This window comes from Patella vulgata, chromosome 3 (genome assembly GCF_932274485.2).
Source record: "Patella vulgata chromosome 3, xgPatVulg1.2, whole genome shotgun sequence".
NCBI lineage: Eukaryota > Metazoa > Mollusca > Gastropoda > Patellidae > Patella > Patella vulgata.
The window spans coordinates 75,434,218-75,453,839 of NC_065881.2; the positions used below are offsets into that span (position 1 = coordinate 75,434,218).

At 37.5% G+C, this 19,622-nt stretch overlaps 1 protein-coding gene and 1 long non-coding RNA gene across 3 annotated transcripts; both read right to left on the reverse strand.

Moving 5' to 3' along the window:
- Nucleotides 1–7,440: 7,440 nt before the first annotated feature.
- Nucleotides 7,441–15,505, reverse strand: LOC130010420 (scavenger receptor cysteine-rich domain superfamily protein-like). Of its 2 annotated transcripts, XM_050543367.2 has the most exons (11): nt 15,184–15,505; nt 14,337–14,648; nt 13,214–13,534; nt 12,340–12,648; nt 11,363–11,680; nt 10,890–11,222; nt 10,306–10,602; nt 9,820–10,125; nt 9,180–9,254; nt 8,786–8,920; nt 7,441–7,720 (listed from the first exon to the last, which is right to left on the reverse strand). In XM_050543367.2, the coding sequence occupies exons 1-11, from the start codon at nt 15,473–15,475 to the stop codon at nt 7,647–7,649; spliced, it is 2,772 nt and encodes a 923-aa protein (XP_050399324.2). In that variant the 5' UTR covers nt 15,476–15,505; the 3' UTR covers nt 7,441–7,646. The 2 variants fall into 2 exon arrangements, with proteins under 2 accessions (XP_050399324.2, XP_055955877.1); XM_056099902.1 differs by lacking the exon at nt 11,363–11,680.
- A 1,019-nt stretch (nt 15,506–16,524) lies between these two features.
- LOC130012304 (uncharacterized) lies at nt 16,525–17,968 on the reverse strand. Its single transcript, XR_008787720.1, has 3 exons — nt 17,883–17,968; nt 17,699–17,768; nt 16,525–16,866 (listed from the first exon to the last, which is right to left on the reverse strand). It is a non-coding gene; the product is annotated as an uncharacterized LOC130012304 (long non-coding RNA).
- Nucleotides 17,969–19,622: the final 1,654 nt, after the last annotated feature.

The window sequence follows — 19,622 nt, forward strand, 5'->3', positions numbered from 1 at the left end:
GGTTGAACTCAAAGTAATCTGCTTTATCGTATCCAAGGGACTTGCACACAACTGTAGCATCATCGTCTACAAAGTCAGTGCCACAAATAGCACCCCATGTGTTATTATAAACGATTTCAACAACACCCTGTGGTCCCAGGCGAACTGAGTAATCGGGTACGGAATCTGTTGAGAACAAGATACTTAGATGTTATTGAATGATTTATCCGATGAATATTATACTTTTAATTAACTAAACTAATTTTATTTTTTAAATGTAAATATATGGCTAGAAAATATAGATTATTTCTTTTTGATATCAATTTCCCCACATTTAAATGCCAAAAGATAGTTATTTCCCCATATCCCTTCAATATTATGTCGCAGTTACCCGATTCCGAACAAGAAACAAAGGCCCGTAGGTCTGTGTTTGAGATTTCAGTATAAGAACAATCCAGTAGAGATGTTTCATCGCCAGCACAATTGTATTTTCTGTGCAATCCTGTGAATGTCGAGGACTTTCTTTCATTGCTTCCTCCTGTTACAAAGTCACGGTCTATTTTATTCCCTGCAGTATAACCTTGCTCTTTACAAATGACATCAACACCAGCAGCATCTATTTCATCATCATTTAGATACCAAGAATCATTGACAGGTGTGACAACAACGGAACCAAATGCACGATCTGGGTAGGTAGACGCAGCATATTCTTCAACTTTATCTATATATACTAAAGGAAAATAAAGAACATTGAATACATAAAACAAGTATATGTGTATATGTCTCATTTATAGAAAATTATGACTGCTTAAGACCAACTGTCTACGATCTACCAATTCTTACTGTTTCTATGTGTGTTCTATCACCTCAGATCTATTTCAATAACACTATTTCTGAATTTATCACCTTACGTGTTCTAATAGTAGTATTGGCACTTTCGATGCAGAGAATGCTTATCAGTTTCGTATGTATATGCCAGTTATTTGAGTACTTTTATCTTGCAAAATTTAGTACTTTTTGACTGCCTTGTATTTAGGACTTTGAGTTTCAGTGCCCTTTACGATTGATGGTATTGTATTGTATAGATAAGTACTTATAATTACCGCGTCCAAAACAGCGTACAGCTAATACTGAGCTGGAAAATATGCCTATTTCATTTATACGTAGCCATTTATCGTTTACATATGCTTGTAGGTTTGGAATTATCCCTGCATTAGATGAAGCGGTAACGAAAGTGTTGAAATAGCAGTTGGTTGATGGTTGGTTATTCAGAAGAAGCTGTTTGCCGGTTATAAATCCCATTTGTCGACATACAACTTCCGGAACTTGTCCACCATTGTAAATATCATACTTGGGGCCATGACAAACCGGTCTCCATTCGCCACCGATATTTAATTCAACCACGCCTTCTTTAGTTGTACCATTAGTAAATCGTAAGATTCCAACTTAAACAAAAGCATTATAGATGCAAATTCAACAAAATAAAATGAACAAATGTAAAGAACGCTTAAATGAAATAACATAACAGATTCAAACAAAATGCTGCATTGCAATTTTAATGAAATGTTTTGCTGGATTGCAATTTTAATGAAATGTAACACAATGCTAGATACGTCTTTACAAAATATTTATAGACTTTTGAAAGATGTTATTATACATTGCTATTAGTTAATCAACATGTTAATACGTAGAGGTCCAGCGTTGACGATCTGCTCCTCTTCCTAACCTTAAATCGGAGTCCTGATTGTCTCATATATAGACATTGGGCTATAATGACAACCATCCATGTATATAATTAGCCCTACGCCGACGCGCACCGCACATACTTGACAATGAAATACCCTAAAACTCACCATCTGCCGTACAGGGTTTTGTTAATCCCAAAAAGATTAACAGATATAACCAAATAATCATCATCTGTAATTTAATGAAACATTAAAAATAGTTCAATGTAAAAATTTAAAAAACTTTTTGTTCACAACTGTTATCAATTTGAACTGTGACGGGATAAAGTCAACGAAAGGAAAACAGCGAATTTGAGAATTTGGAAAATGGTATAAACAGAAGGATTGCGGTCTAAAACGAACTGATTTGAAACACGATATAGATTCCTCTGCGTTTCATCCACATGCCGAAAAGTCACGCATTGAATTGCTTAGTGCAACTCTAACCACACCAATGTTACCTCGGCGTCTTCAGGTCCCATTCGTTAAAAGAACTGGATCTCGACAATCAGTTGGCGAATTGTTATTAAATTTGAATAAATCTGATCTAAATAACAGACAACTAGGGTTTTTGATTTTATAATGAGGATTTTCTGGCTAGAAGGGGGAGTGGTGATTTTTGAGGTTATAGCTGACATCCATAATTCTGTAATTCTGACATTTTTATTGAAATTGAATAGTAAAATTTCTAATATTCAGATCTAGGTGGAGCATCATTTGTAAGGATCTTAATAAGAGAACCCGATCCGACCCCGAAAATATAAAATTCACGTAAATTTTGATCAAAACATCGGGTCACTTAACATTGATTCTAAAGACGTAAGGGGGTCACGGTGGCTAAGTGGGTAAGACGCGGGCGCGCTAGCCTGGAGGTCGGGTGTTCGATCCCTTCATTGGCCGAGAATGTTGATTCAGATATTTCGACGAGGTTCCCTCTTGTCAGTGATGTAGGACGGAGGGCCTGGCAAGGACAGCAGCTGTCTAGTCGTTCGGATGGGACAAAAAACCGAGTTCCCGTGAACACATTGGCGTGCCCGTAAAAGATCCCTTGACAGTTGGAATTCGATCGATATAAGAGTAGGCCGTAGTGCCGCTGTCCGGGCAAAATTTCCGTCATAGCACACTGTATGGCGTATGCCCGTCTTCATTAGCCCAGCCCGGAGCAGAACAGTAGGATGTTAAACCCCATTTCATTTCATTTCTAAAGACGATAATATTTAATCTATTCAACCTAGAAAATCTTAAGATAAGGTTCTGAATGGTTTTGGAAATAGATTAATCAGCCTCTGTAAATCTACTGATAGTTTGATTGCGAATGGAAGTTTAGGCGATGATAAAAATGTTGGTAAATTTATATTTTGTTCTAGTAGAGATACAAGTGTTGTTAGTTATCTAATATAATAATACCAAGCTATCATCTTAACTAAAGAATTTCACATTGCAATATTTTATAAGCAATATTTTATTCAGATTTGTATCTGAATAGGAATTGGGGAACAGGCATAGCCTATATTAAACCCCTCTCCCTTCCTATATCATGATCAAGAACTGCGATAATAATGATCACAGGTCTATAATAAAGATGATGGAGTTGATATTTACCCATCTTTCGACTTGGTAGATGTCACACGACATGTAAATATATATAATCTTGCCTGTATACCTGACATTTGATCTGTGTATTTAATTGACCCTTTAGGAAATATCTGTCATTTATACGACGCATACACGCGCTTGTAAATTGGAATTGGGACTTGCACACAATTTCAGTGACCGAATGTGACATATGTAACGTTCAGTCAATATTGGTTGTAACAGTCACTATACTTCGCGGCATTATTAGACAATCTACTATATAACTTGGGGTTTGCAATTAGAGCGCGGATGGCGACCATGACGAAAACTGCAGGTGCCCTTAAGACCAGACCCCCAGTATATATTTCCATGAACTTTACGTTTACGTCATTCAATAACAAAACGCATGTTAATAGTAAACATCTGGGATATTTTCAGGCACGGTCGCTGCCCGCCGTAGTGATTAAGTAACACACCAGTAATTTATTATCGATACCGATATTTGAATGTCATTTTCCGTAATTCATTTTCGTCTGTTTTTGAGTTTTAAAATTGAATAACACGTAACCTGTGGCCAATTTATTACTCTTTTTGTATTTCGTCTCTTATTCTGTAAATCTAATTAACGAACTCGGGCCTGTAAAAATTCACTGGGGGCTGTAAAAATAGTTTTCACAAAAACATGTCTTACCTCTTGCAGGCTTACCTAACGAATGTTCACGACCCATTTACTGTCTCTATATAATATGCTGGCGTGACACGCCCGAACGTGATACCTCCATATTTTAAATATGACAGGTTTTAACATATTCTAGATTACGAAATATGTTATCGATATATTTATTGCGCTATATTAGCCGGTTGCCATGTCTTCTGTAATAGAAACCGAATAAATATAGTTCTTTATTCACATTTTAATGACGTGAGTAATGCTATACTAAACAATCAGTAGGCTAACACTCGATTTAATCCCCATGGCCTTCTAGCTTGAACACGCGTATAGATTGGTGAAATTTGGGTGTCTTTCTTAAATTTAGATCTCCACCCTATTACCGGCACCTAATTTGACATTAAAAATTATGTCTCATTTGCTACTATTGCTACTATTCTTACCGAGAATTGTGTAGAATTGTGTTGTCCGGCCTTTTGTTGTCGCGTTTTCGAAATATTTTAGCTTGGTCCGGCATATCTATTTAAGCGTTTAACCCAGATATGACGGATATTGTTTGATCTCCAAACCATTCGATAATCTAGAGGTTAATTAGATTCAGATATCGCGGACATTGTCTAATTCACTCAATATCCATACCACCCGATGCGCTAGAGTATTAATTATATGCAGATATAGCGGACATTGTCTAATTGACTCAATATCCAAAACACCCGATGGTCTAGAGAGTTAATTATAGCTGATATAATAGGCAAACTCAGACTCTTGAGCGATAATAATATTAAATATTTCGGCGCCATTCAATACATGTTAATATCATGTCCATAATCAGGAATCCGGAAGTAAAATATCATACTGTTCATGTTACGTATTGTTTACTAACTTTATTTCTGTCTCTTGTCATATACTTGTTAGATATTAGTACAATATACAGTTGAGTACGCAAACTTCATTTTATACTAAATATGTAAAACAGAAAATCAACAGCAAAGACGGAACACGCTGAAATTCGGCCCCATAAAACACCGGTTTTAATTCAACTGAGCGGACCAGTACAAGACGGGGTTTTTTTTGGTTTTTTTTTTGCTTCTTTTTTGTAAATAGATAATAGATATTTTATTCACTGTAAATTAATGGGAGATTGAGGAACGAGAAAAACGTCTATCTTAGATCCCTATTCTTAACGGATGTGGTCTTGATCATCTGGTAATATACACTTTTGTTACACAGAGAAAGTTTAACGTTCACTCGACACAAACTAGGTCATTTTGGGACTAACAAATGGTTCAATTTTAGTTCAATAATTTGCTTGTGCGTAGGGGTCTTTAGCTGTGGGAGGAAACCAGAGGACCCGGAAAACCCCCTATTCCTTGTCACGTACAATCGTTGAATCGAAACCACGCCAATTGACTCAATGACAGACACATTTGTTGCACATTGACACATTATTTACAGGTCATTTAATAAAACAGACAATACCAAGCTATGGTCAACCAATGTTTAAACTTCTTTCACATACAGGAGCCACGGTGACTCAGTGAGCAGTAGGTAAGATGTTGGCTCCCTAACCTTGAGGTCCCATGTTCGATCCTTGCGTTGGCTGACAAAGTTCATCGGGATTTTTCGGCGTGGTTCCCCCTTGTCAGAGGTGTAAAACAGAGGGCCTAAAATCCAAGATCCCGTGTACACACTGGCATGCACGTCAAACATCCCTTGGCAGTTGAATTCGGGTATGGCGCATGCCCGTCTTCATTAGCCCAGTCGGAGCAGAACAGTAGGAGGTTAAAAAAAACATTTCATTTCATTTCATTTCATATGTGAAGCTAATCTCAGTACATACAATGTGTATGAAATTTATTGAACTACTCATAATATATATTTTTGTAAGAACGCTGAATCAGACCATCTTACACGTATTTGTGCCCAAACTGTACGAACAATATTTGAGAATATTCAAAGAGACTGGTCTGTTATCTATTGTACGTAATATTATTATGTTGAAACTATTTCCTGTCTTTTCTCTGGTAATAGAAACTGAATCAATATAGTGTATTATTCTCTTATTTATATAATCTATATAAGAATAGTTCAAATCAAACCACCATAAATATACTCTTCAAAAAAAGTAGGGGATATTCAGAAACAATACAAAACTGCGGAAATGCACTGCTGTTTTTATTAGAGATAATTAGTGTATGTTAATAACAGGCCAATTGCCTACACATGAACATAAACAGTTCATATGGGCGGCTTACTTGACGACCCCATTTCACTCGCAAAGAGATACACTGTGAAAAGTGAAAATGGACGTTTTTGATTTTTGTCTTAATAATGAGTAATTGCTCCACCAAACCTCCGACATTCAGCAATTCGTCGTGGCATACTCCTAATCAACCGTCCAATCACGATTTGGGGCAATCTGACCCACTCCTCTTGCAGTGCCACGGCCAATTCTTGCAGTGTTGTTGGTTGACGTTGACGTACACGAACACGTCTCCCGATCAAAATAAACGTAACACAATAAAGCAAGGATACGCTAAACAGTAAATCTTATGCAAGAACCGATAGGAAAGCAAACATGGATAGGATAAACCAGCAAGCGGCTGTTTTCATCAACCCCTCCCACGTGTATGGCGCTATCGCGTGTCGCACATGCAACTCGGTGGTTCTGTTGGGTTGATAAGTTCTTCATCTGTGAACATTCTCTCAAAGCATGTCAAGTGTCCATGACTATTTATCATATCACAACCTGCATAGGTATTTGCATTTCAATATCCCCTACTTTTTTTGAAGAGTATAATTATATTAAAGGCGATCAATGAATAAAATATTGCCATACTCACACATATTTATCGTGTGGTTAGCTGACTTGATTAGATTAGGATATACCGTCGATAGTAGAAATTCAAAACAAAAATATTTACACGTGGCCATAGTAAATAATATCCACGCGTGCTCGAAGTAAATAAAATGATAATATGAGACATGAGGCCGGTATTGTTTAACAGTTGGGATAAGACGCGCCTCTTACAAATATCCACAACTTCCCGACATGTACAGTAGACACAAACTTATCAGCAGTAAATATTTGCTTGGTTGCTATCACTGAGTGGAGTGACTCCGTGCCGCGTTAATTAGCTCACAATATTTCAGCAGCAAATTAAACTTTAAAATCATTGATAAATGTGAAGCAATCGATTTCTGCACCAACTGGACTAAAAAAGACCCGTCATCGATGAATTTTCTGGGTCAAAACCTGGATCGAAAACGGAACTCCTTCGTTGGTAAGCTAGCCTTTTATAGTAGGTTCTATTAGTTGTTTACCCGGGGATCGGGGTCTAACGCGTGCGCTTTGGATTATAAGGCATGTCATATAGAGTCAAGCGGTGTTATTAGTCATTAAACATAAAAAAGACAACACAAGTTATATGGAAAACAATCACTGGTTTATACACATATAGCACGACGTTTCGATAAGTATCTCTTATCGTTTATAAGCACATTTTAAAAATGAAGAGTATATTTTGATGAGGTATATATCATAGATTCTTTTCATAAAAAGATTCACAGATTATTCATACTGGAAAAGTTACAATATTTACATCAAACAAATCAAATTATTTAAAATACAACAAATTGCCTTACAATGAACAGAATACAAATAACGCACCAGGACATACTTTTATAAACATTTTAAATTATAACAAAATATATTTCTGGAGATATGTCATTATCGTCACCATCATCATCGTCATAAACCAGAATCCTGTAGCTGAAACACAGAATTATGCAATATTTTTTACACAATTAACCGAGAGGGGTAATACAACTAAAAGGACAATACATTTACATAGCAATTGAAATGAAACGGGGTTTAACGTCCTACTGTGTGCTATGAGAGTCACCATGCCCTTAACCTAAGGTGTTCGTCGCATTCGAACGACTAGGGCATGTTTATTGTCGAGCCCTACGCCCGGCTACACTGCCAAGAGGAAACACGCCGAATAATCTAGAGGAGCTTTATCGGCCAACACAGGGATCGATACCAGGTCCTCACTCACCCCGCCACTAAATATGACCTCAATGTGGCGTTGTCCGGTTCAATAGCGTTCCGTTACAATATAACAGGTCCACGTTACAATAGATTTATGGGTGAATTGCGGTTGCGAGACAGCCCGTAACGATATTTGTACCTTAAAACGTGTACACATATATTTAGCCCGTTCTAACCAGGGTAAAAGGGTTGTTATATTCACAAGGACAATATTGAACAAGATGATATGATTTCAGAATTATTCAAAACTTGAAATACCCAATAAATAGTACATACATGTTCGCGTTGGATTTGCGCCATTGCCATCATAGTACCCCGCCCTGTTGTACTGGTAAAATTGAAGCCTGGGGTATTAGTGACTGGTACATGAGATACTAGGGTATCAGTGACTGATATATTAGAGACAGGGGTAATAGTCACTGGGACATTAGATATCGGGGTAATAGTCACCGGTACATTAGAGACTGGGGTAATAGTCACCGGTACATTAGAGACTGGGGTAATAGTCACTAGTACATTAGACACTGGAGTATTAGTGACTGGTACATCAGAGACTGGGGTATTAGTGACCGGTACATTAGAAACTGGGGTAATAGTGACTAATACATTAGAGACTGGGGTAATAGTAACTGGTACGTATAGAGACTTGGGTATTAGTGACTGGTACATTCGAGACTGGTGTATTCGCGACTGGGATGTATAATAATGTATCTTAATACGAGTAAAATGAAACTGAAATAATATTAAAAACAGAAGCTATAGTTCTCAATGAAAAGAACTTACCTGTTCGAGTTGGATTTGAGCCATTACCGTCATTAGTTCCTTTTCCTGTTTGACCGGTAACTGGTATACTAGTCATTGGTACATTAGAGACTGGGGTATTAGTGACTGGAGCATTCGAGACTGGTGTACTCGCGGCTGGAATGTATGAAAATGTAATTGATAACAAATGATCCAATCAGAGTCGTCCTATTATATGCATGTATATCTGTATTATACAATCAATTGCCCGTCAATTGATAATATAAAACAAGGTTAAGAGGGATCACTGGTATTATTTTACAGATGAAGCATGGACTGAGGGATCCACTTTACAAGAGAAGCTAGAACTACAGTAATAAATGTGGTACAACGTTTTCAGGAGGTCCGTTTGGGGTAAATATAGAAGATAAGGTACCTGTTGCTGGACTACTACTAGTGGCTTGATTAATTACGACTCCTGGTGGCAGGTTATATACCATTTTATCTTCCGCTGTATAAACAGAACATTAAAATTTAAATGAGTTATCTGGTAGTTACTGGTAGTAAAATTGGTTATTTTGCAATAAATTGTTTAAATATATAAGGACAAGAAAACGGAGAAGTGGTATTAATTGTTCTAGATCGACAACTAATATTTGTATTTGTTAACTGAGCAACTGGGCTACGTGGCTCAATATATACCAGGAAAACTCAAAAGTTACTTTTTGAGATTCTAGGTATGAAAAATATTTTAAACGTGTTGTTAATCAATTCCAATGATTTGTTTTATATTTGTTTGCCACACGGTTACAGGAATCATTGTTAGGTTTAGAAAAATAGAGAATTCAGCTGTGTCGTTTCAAGTAACTGGCAAATTCAAAACGAAAGTGTTGCTGAATAGAGATATTGCTCTGATGCTTGTGACCGAGTATACTGGAAGCACAACAATCTTAACAATAGTTAGTTTACATTAAATATCAGGTATTTCATTTGTGGGTATTTCATACACAAATTATGATTAATTTTACATAGCATTTGTGGCATTAAACATAAAACATAAGGAAATTTTGTTTAACCTGTAACCTGTTGATTATCACAATACACAGTAGCATAATCAGCACAAGCTTGATCTATTGCTGATGAATCCACATCACAATCACTTAATTTACTCTCGCTACCACTGCATGTCCAAGGTTCCTTAAATGTGGCATATTTCACATCTGACTTGCCCCGCTTTGTTGCCTTGCCCCCAGATCCCGTGAGTTGTCGACACACAACAGCAGCATCGTTGGTTGTCCAGCTTTCAGCACAAAGGCCGCCCCAAACACCGTTTCTCACAATCAGCAATCGATAATCATCGTTAATTTTCATTGAACCTTCAGCTATGTAATTAAAAAGAAATCATTAAAAATGATTGTATATAATTTTGTATTAATGGATGAACTTCATAATAATTTCGGTTATTTGTGCAGTAATCATGAATTATAAATGGTTTGAAATGTTATTAACGCAGATTGATGGCAATTGATTAAGTCTTGGAATGCTGAATTCAGTGTACTTACCTGGAACAACTTCGTCCGTAGTACAAGATACAGAAGCAAACAAATTCTCATCAGTTACTTCATTAATCACAGGACAATCCAATAACGACTGTTCAGTACCAGCACAGCGAATTGCAATGGGTGTCTTTGATTTCTTGAAGGTTCCTGAGGGAAACACTTTACCTCCTTTAGGAAATCCCATTTCTTTACATCCAATCGTAGCTTCCTTTTCACCAAATGAGTTAGAGCTAAATCTAGCTTTGGTTAGCGAGTTTCTCACAACTCCATAGGATAGATACGGTGCAGTTTCCAAACGGACTAGAAGGAAATAATTATATAGAATAATAATTATGACGTCAAGTCTGATTTCCAATAAAATATCTATATTAGTGTCCTCTGTCGATTTTATATACGTAATTACGTTCTTTAAAACGATTATATATTTAATAGTCTTGGTTATTTGAAAATATATAGCGCATACACTACAGCTAGAAAATGCAAAATAATATGAAAACAATTGTTAAAATTCAGTTGAAACTATACATACGGCCAAACATGTGGAAATGTTTGAAAGTTATTATGAGTATTACATTCAGCTCAAATACCTCTACTGTAACAATAAACAGCAGCCGTTTTCCAGGAGCAGTCACTGGTAGAAGGGTTTGAAGGTGTCACATATTCCCAATTTTGTCCTTCACAACTTTCAATGACTTCTGAATCACCACCACAATTAGTAGAAACTGACCACCAAGAGGTACCGGCTGCCACCACAGGCGCCATGGACCATTCGTCACCGTCTTGGAATCCTAGTTCCTTACAGATAGTAGCAGCTTCTTCTTCATCCATTTTAGCCAAACACAAGAAACCCTCTTTACCATCCCGTGTTATCTTTACTCTACCAAATCTAGAATTTCCGTCCACCAAACTAAATGTTGCCTCTGGAAAACAATTAATCGTTTTTGAAGACGATTTCATTAGAGTTTTAGACATAATGTTATTTAATCATAATGTACAATTTAATATAAACAATCTCCCATTTTTTATTTAAGCTAAAAATAAAAGTAAAACTGGTACGTACTGTCAGCCATGTTATAGCACATCACTGCTGCAACCTTTTCGCAATTTTGGTCGGTCTCAGAAATAGGAACCAACGTGCAGTCTTTTATGGAAGATTCTGTTCCCTGGCATGTGACAGATTTAAACCAAACAGGAGGATTCCCATTGTCGTATTCGGTACGTTCTGTGGAGAGTATAGCTGTATCAAATCCTAGCTGTTTACACACGACGGATGCCGCTTTATCATTCCAACTATCACTGTTGCATATTCGTCCTGGTAATTCATCTTTGTTTACATGAACAATACCCTTTTTGTTTAAGAAAATACCCATGTCTCCAACTGAAATATTAAGGCTTTATTTATAATATAAGTATCTGAAAATAGTTATTTTTAAGCAGACAGTAACCATTGTAGGTTCATTTTCTTATCACCTGTTAATTACTACAGCCTTATTCCTATTTCCAAATTCGGGGAATCCTTAATGTGCTTATTATTACCTTAATTTACCAATTTGTATTTATTGCCTTTGAAGGTGAATTCGACGGATTAGAATATAATGGTATCTGCTACTTTATTGTTGTGTATTTATGTGATTGTTCTTTATTATGGATTCGACGGCTAAAATATGGGACTAATTAATAATATACTATTTTATCGTTTTAATGACTTGGAATGTGATTGTACTTAATAGTGCACCAGGGGCTGACTTGAGTCGGAGAGCGCTGAGTCTGGCACATTTAGGGGTCTCTACTCTTAGGTGCACTGGCATGCAAGACAATTTTGAAAAACTGATTGTAAATGGTGCTTTCCAGAATATATTATTGATTGTACCAAACCTCCAGCGACTGCAAACCGTGAAAGAGATTATAAGTATCAACTTCTTTAGGGGACCTTATATAAGCCCATCCTCCTTGTATTGGACCACACAGTTTAAACTATAATGACAGTATTGTACTATCTAGTTGCTGCTAAGGATCGATGCTATGTGATTATCTTACCTGGTAATGCGTTATCGAGTCGACAAGAAATTGCAGCAACTTTGATGTTCGTTGTATCAGTAACTCGAGTTGTGGTGCAGGTGCTTAAATTTTTAGGCGTCTGGTCACAGTTCAGGTCATATATATCACCATTATCATAATCTGACTTAAACATCGCTGCAGGTACAGTACTGCCACCTTTACTAAATCCCAAGTGTGAACAGATGAGATTGATTTCGACCTGGTTTAATGATGCTTTACTTATCAGTCCTTGGTTTCCGTTCACTATATACTTAACTAAACCGGCATAACCATTTCCTTGTAGGTAAGCTGTCAAATATAAAACACCACAATATTACATACATGTTATAGATTCATATGCCCTTTAAATTTCTTTGGTAAAAATAAAACCTTTTGTGATGGTATTTGTGGACCGGGAGCAGGCACTTCGAAAAGGGGGCACACTGATCAGCAGTGAATTTTCGCTAGGTCGCTACAATCATTGGTAAGGATGACATCGACGCGACTTAATGAGTCCCAAATATTAACTTTTTTCTTCTGTCAAATTAAATTCTAAAACATTTTTTTTTTCATTTATTCGAAAAATAAATAAAGACGTTTAAATTGTTTGTAGGTAAAAATCATTTCTTATTTAGTGTAAACAATGCACGCGCTATTGAGCCAATGATTTACGCCGCGTGATGTGACGTCACGTGTCGAAACAGTCATTTGTAACAGAGATATTAAAAGATCTCCGTGAAAATTCCAAGATGGCTGCGATGACGTCATACTTGGTTTCTTATATATAGTAAAGTGGTGTTTGTTTATTCTTTGTGCTTCAATATTTCATAGTAATGGCATTAACTAAATTAAATGATAGATTAAGATTAACAACCTGTGTTGTAGCAGACTGTTATCTTCAGATTACCCAACACCTTTCCTGTTACGCGTTGCCAATCATTATTAACAGAACTTTCTATGGATGAAAATGAAGAACCATCTTTTGCTGTAGCTGTCCAATAAGCTTGGTTAGTTGGTAGTAATCCAGGACTGGGTAAATCGTACATACTCCCACCTTTATACCCGAGATTAACACAAACAGCATTCTGGTCGATATCATCAACAACAAGCAGGCCTTTCTGGTTCTCACTACTTCTTTCCACGAAATGGTTACCAAGAATATTTCCTCCTCCATTTACAAAACGATAAACGCCATCTGTGTAAATAAACATAAAAGTACAATTTGACTTGAAGAAAATAGAAGTTAGGTTACGCTCAAGCGGATAGTTATACAACTTACGATATCCATATACTAAAACGTGGATTCTATATGCACTTTTAATATTTGTGCTGAGAAAATGCACTAGCAAACATTTGAATGGCGTGTGTAAACGTCTCTTTGGCAGTTGGAAGTATTGGTGGACCGCCGCTCTCCGCGAAAAATACGCCTACCTCGTATTGCACACGTAACTATACAAAATAAACAGTAACATAATGTTTGTCTCATAATGGCCGAAGTAATGTGATGATAGTACATTAATCAGGAATCTATTCCTTTAGCTTCCAGTTCTATCATTAGCGTGTCGTGTTAGGAATGTCGTTCGTGCTAGCTCTAAAACAACTGGACTTGTCCCATCCGCGACCTCACCACCACTTCCCGTTGTGTGTACCTGTCCCTATTGGATCTAACCATTTCATTTTAACCAACTCTTACCAAATGTCAAGAAATCCGTCTAGACATTCTGAAGACGATTTTTTAACATTTGCTCGTTCAGTTTGACAAATCTGTGTAGACACCATACATATCATGAAATTTGCGATCATGAAGACTTTGAAATTCAATAATGTTCTTTTCTTATGCCTTTAAAAATTTGCAAAGCCTATACTACATCGATGTGATGAAATTCCTTATAATCAGATGAACAATTGAAAATTTTTACAATATTAACAAAACCGCCAAAACTTCCATTCAGGATGAAATATTCAGTTGAAATACAATCTCGACTTTTGGCACCCACCTTTATTTTGATCATAACATCTAACAGCAGCTATAGATAAACAGATATTATCATTAACTGTCCACAAAGTCACGGGACAAGCAGCTGGGGATCTATCCGAATCACCGCAATTTAAGCTCGTAATCCATACTGTGTACAATTCCTGTAAATTAACTGCTAATATCTCAGAACCATCAAACCCTAAAGCGGCACAAATGACTTTGGCGTCGGTTTTACTAAATGTTTCACCGCAGATAACTCCCCATGTGCTCTGGTGGTAGATTTCAACCACATTGTTGGTTGCCAAACGTACCGTATAATCTGCTATTGTATCTGTAAATGGAAAAATATTCTCTTTAGTCAATTGTGACTGTATCTAGTTGGACAATGTTATTTCAGTTTCACTGTGATGATTATGTATCGGTTTAAAATTAAAAAAGACGTTTATTTTGTTGATCAAGAAATTCAGAAGACTCGGAAACATTTGGAAAATCGTCTCGACACAGTGTGTAAGACGCTGGCTTGCTTACCTTGAGGTCGCGGATGCATTCCTGGCCGCTACCGTATTTGGCCGTTAAATTCCACAGCGTAGTCTCTCCTTGTCAGTTGTGAAGGACGAGTTTACTGATATACTTGTGTCAAGTGGTTTGAATGGCACGAAAAACCTGAGGTTTCGTGTATACGTTGGCCTGTACCTAAACGACCATTTGCAGTTGTAATTCGAAATAGTAGTAGGGCATAGTGTCGCTGTCATGACAAAACGTCTCCTATAGCACCGTATATGGCGTATGCCAGTCTTCATTAGACTATTTTATTTCATTTCATGTTTTCGTTTCATTTGAGATAGAATGAATAAAATAGTTCTTACTTGTAATTGAACAGGAAACTACTGCCGCTTTTTGAGTTCCACTTTGCATATCAACAGAAGGACATTCTTGTAGTGAAGCTTCGGTTCCAACACAGTTATAGTCCTTTACCAACATCCCATAATCAGAGTTCCTTGAATATCCTGTCGTGGAATCTGGGTTTATTTTATATGAGACATCATAACCAAGCTCCTTACAAATCACACCTACATCAAGATCCCCTACCCCGCTGTCTTCGAGGTACATAGGTCCAGAAGGCATCTGGACAACAACATAACCAAATCCTCGCTCCATGGTAACAGAGTTTGCAGAAGCACTTTCTAGATATACTGTAACATAAACATGTAATACTGCAGGATTTGCTTACTCTTAATTCTCACACGCAGAACTTTAAGATCGCTTTCCCGAATGGCTGTTATCCGTTTTACAAAATACATACAAAAACTAAGTAATGAATGAATGAAATGTTGTTTATGGCACGTCAGCTACAACCGGGCTATATTGCGCAAAAGAATCTAAATAAACCCTTTCAATTGTATAAAATAGAAGTAGAATAAATACTTCTCAGAATATTCGAAGTATAGTAGTTTTCTGGACTAAATTCTTTGATTTAGGAATTAAAATGTCAGTGAACAAGCTCCGTGTCTGTTCTCAAAGTGAATCTGCCGAGGTTTGCCGAGTGTGTATTGATGTGTGAAACTCAAATCAGATACCAAGCGCTATCTCTTAAAATAGATTATTAAATTATAGAGGCAATCCACAAAGACAGACACACGGTGTTATATTCTCACAGATAATTGATTGGTGATTGCTTGTCGGTTGACACCAACTGATTGAAGGTCGGATTATCCAGTCTTGATTCAACACAAATCGCGTGACGGGACCAAGGATTGAAGGCCGGATTATCCAATGTTTATTCAACCAAAATTCGGAATATTCAAAATCCGGACTACTCAAAACTGTTTTGATTGAAGTAATAAGGAAATAAATCGGGACATAAAAACGATGACGGTTATTACAGAATGGCGCAATATTCAGATGTTGGAAGTGACAGAGTCCACTGTAATTGTAGGCACACAGTGTAAGTACCGTAAGCGGACTTCAAACAAAGTAATATTATGCGTATTCGTTTTTTAATTTGTAAATTCCATGGAGACCCTTGTAGATGGTCGTATCCATTTTGACCGAAAGCGTCAGATTACATAGTTTTGACTTGTCTCTATTTGTGTCTTGGTTTCTGAGGTTCTCTATAAATAAAAGTACTGATGGGCATTACACAAGGCAGAGTATGAACACCTGATTCTACTCTATGTTAGAACAATGTAGCTTACCCTTTCCTCGGCAGTTCACAGCAATACTGGAGCTAGGGCAATAAGAAAACTCTCCCGTTGCAGTGACGCTTAGCCACCTTCCTTTAACGTAAGCATCCAAGTTAGGAACGGAAGGTTCCATGTAAGACTCCTTTTCAAATTGATTGTACCACCATGAGTTAGCAGTAGACTTCATCCCCATATCATAATATATACCAGATACATATCCTAGTTGTTTACAAATAATACTCGGTATTTCTCCATCGTTGTACTGGTTATAATTATCTCCAGGACAAACCGGTCGCCAAACCCCACCAATGTTCATTTCTACAAAACCATACCTTGATCCACCTCCTGTTAATCTCAAACTGGCGGCTACAGAAATGAAAGATGATTTAGATATTTTAAGCAATGGGGGATAAGATTTCCGTTGCTGTTTTGCTAAAAACGTATTGTATATGATGATTGGACACACATATCTATCGAAGATAATATATCCAATCAACGTTAAAATAAGTTCTCGTAATGGGTATTATTGGACAAGGAACTGATCTACAATCGGTACTCATCTTTTTGTTGTTGTTGCTGTTGTTCTCGTGGGCGACGCTCTTCGAAAACAAAGCCTTCGTTAATCCATGCACGATCGACATGAAACTTGGCATGCTTTTTCCTATGACCATAGGGGGGGGGGGGTGAAAAGCTGAATGGTTAGCACGTGCGCGCTGTATTATCAGGTCTGTCATTGAGTCATATGGCGTGGTTTCGATTTCCCGGTTGTACGTGACAAGGAGTAGGGTCGCCTGTCCATCCTCGCGGGTTTTCTCCGGGTCCTCCGATTTCTTCCCGCTGCTAAAGACCCTATGCGCAAGCGAATTATTGAAATATAATTGAACTATGTGTTAGTCCCGAAATGATCTAGACTGTGTCGAGTTGACGTCAAACCCCATCTTTCTCTCTCTCTCTCTCCTATGAACATGGGGCAGCAATTTTTTGATTTAGCATCACAATTCCAAGATGGCTGCGATGACGTCATGGACAATTTCTCGTCCACATTTATTACAAATTATTATAACTGTCAGCACCAATTTACTGTATTAATCATAGTATATTTAGATTTACAATAATATCCATCTTATAGCATTTATCTCTAGTAAAAACATGTGTGATTTTATATATGTAAAAACTAGTGAACAATTTGTAAACCTACCACCAGCTGCGTCAGCATACTGACATGTCAGTGATATAAAAACCGAAAGTAACAACAGCATACTGACTGTCTGAAAATAAACAGAAGATTTATTTAGCATAGTATTATACATTCTGATAAAGCTTATCGGGTTGGAAATTGTCAACTTGCAAGACTATTTATTGTAAAATGATGATTAGCCTACCTATCTAGTTATGGGAAGAAGACAGTCAGCTATCGTCCCTCTCTTGCTCTTTTATCGTCCTGGGGTAACGCTTAGCTAGAGCAAGAGACTGCCGCGCGAGTCACTTGATCATAACATACCATGATTAGATATAGGTCGGTATACAACATATACAATGGTGGGCGTGGTTTTACGGGTTCGCGTTTACCCAAATGACATAGTTATCGAATGAAAGGTAAAAAAATTAGTACATTGTACTTCAACAAAGCAAAGTGCAGGTAGCGTTGGTGTGAATCTTTCCAAACAAAGGCCGTGTGAGCTTAGCCTCTCTTGTAATAAGGACAATGTGCGATGGCTCTCCCGCACATTCTAAGCCCACCAGTGTGATATGGTCGACTGATCCTTTTGTTTATTCTGAATAGATCTGTTACTTTCCCCCTTGTTTTCGTATATCTTGTCCCACTTGGTAATTTACACAATTTCAATCAGTCTTAAATCCGTTTATACAACAATATGTTAATGAAAATGAAATGAAATGGGTCTTAACGGCTAATTCCCTGCACCATCCGGGGTAATGAAGACGGACAAACACCTTACGGTGTGCTCTTGGGAACATTTAGCCCGGACAGCGACGCTATACGACTACTCCTATTCCTATTTAAATAGTAAATGATATACACGGGAATGACCAGACGCCCTGTCGTTAGGTGTTCTATCATGCAATACCGAGGAATTAACTCGGCCAACACCGGGATCCGAGTCACGGTGGTTTCTTTCCGCCCTATTTATATACTCGTTATTATGACCATGGCCAAACTTCCATACACTTGACATGCTTTAACAGTTAAATATCCATGAACTTTTTTTCCTACATTCATTTATTGGCCACGGCACAATGTGAACTAAGTAAATATTATATGTGTTTCTTTCTCCAATATTTCCACATCTCTTATTACAGGTTCTTTGTTAAAAATGAGACAGTCATAAGAAATAGCTCATATATCAGGCATACTTGATTGTCACCAGCCCACAGATAGATAGATAGACACAGGCCGAATACATATAGTGTCATATACTCACCGGGCCACGGTGTCTCGTCGTAATATGTTCATATACGGGTTATTACGACCATGGCCAAAGCCTCGCACACTTGACAAGCACTAACAGTTAAATTTCCTTGAAACTTATTATAATACTACATCTATATCACCACGGCTACAATCATTTATTTGCCACGACACAATGCAAACTAAGTAAATATTACATATGTTTCTTTCTCCAATATGTCCACATCTCTTATTGCAGGACCTATATTCCAAATGAGTCTGTCGCACTATACCGCTTTGTGGAGGCAGAAATGAAATAAAATGAAATGGGGTTTAGCGTCCTACTGCTCCTAAACTGTGCTAGTGTATACGGGCATACGTTATACAGTGTGCCACGGGGGGGGGGGGGTTGCCCGGGTAGCGACACTATGACCCACTCTTATATGGAACTCCAACTGTCAAGGGATCTTTTACGTGCAAGCCAATGTGTACACGGGGCCTCGGTTTTTCGTCCCATCCGAACGACTAGACAGCTGTCCTTGTCAGGCCTTCCGTTCTGCACCAATGACAAGGGGATACCAAGAGATAAAGATATTACACAAGCTAGGTACATATCCTCGTCATGGTTGACTGGATGTCACCCTAAACAGAAATCGGTATGTCTAAAATCAAATAATGAATAAAAATGGCTTACAATCTCCATTTGGTATCTTTC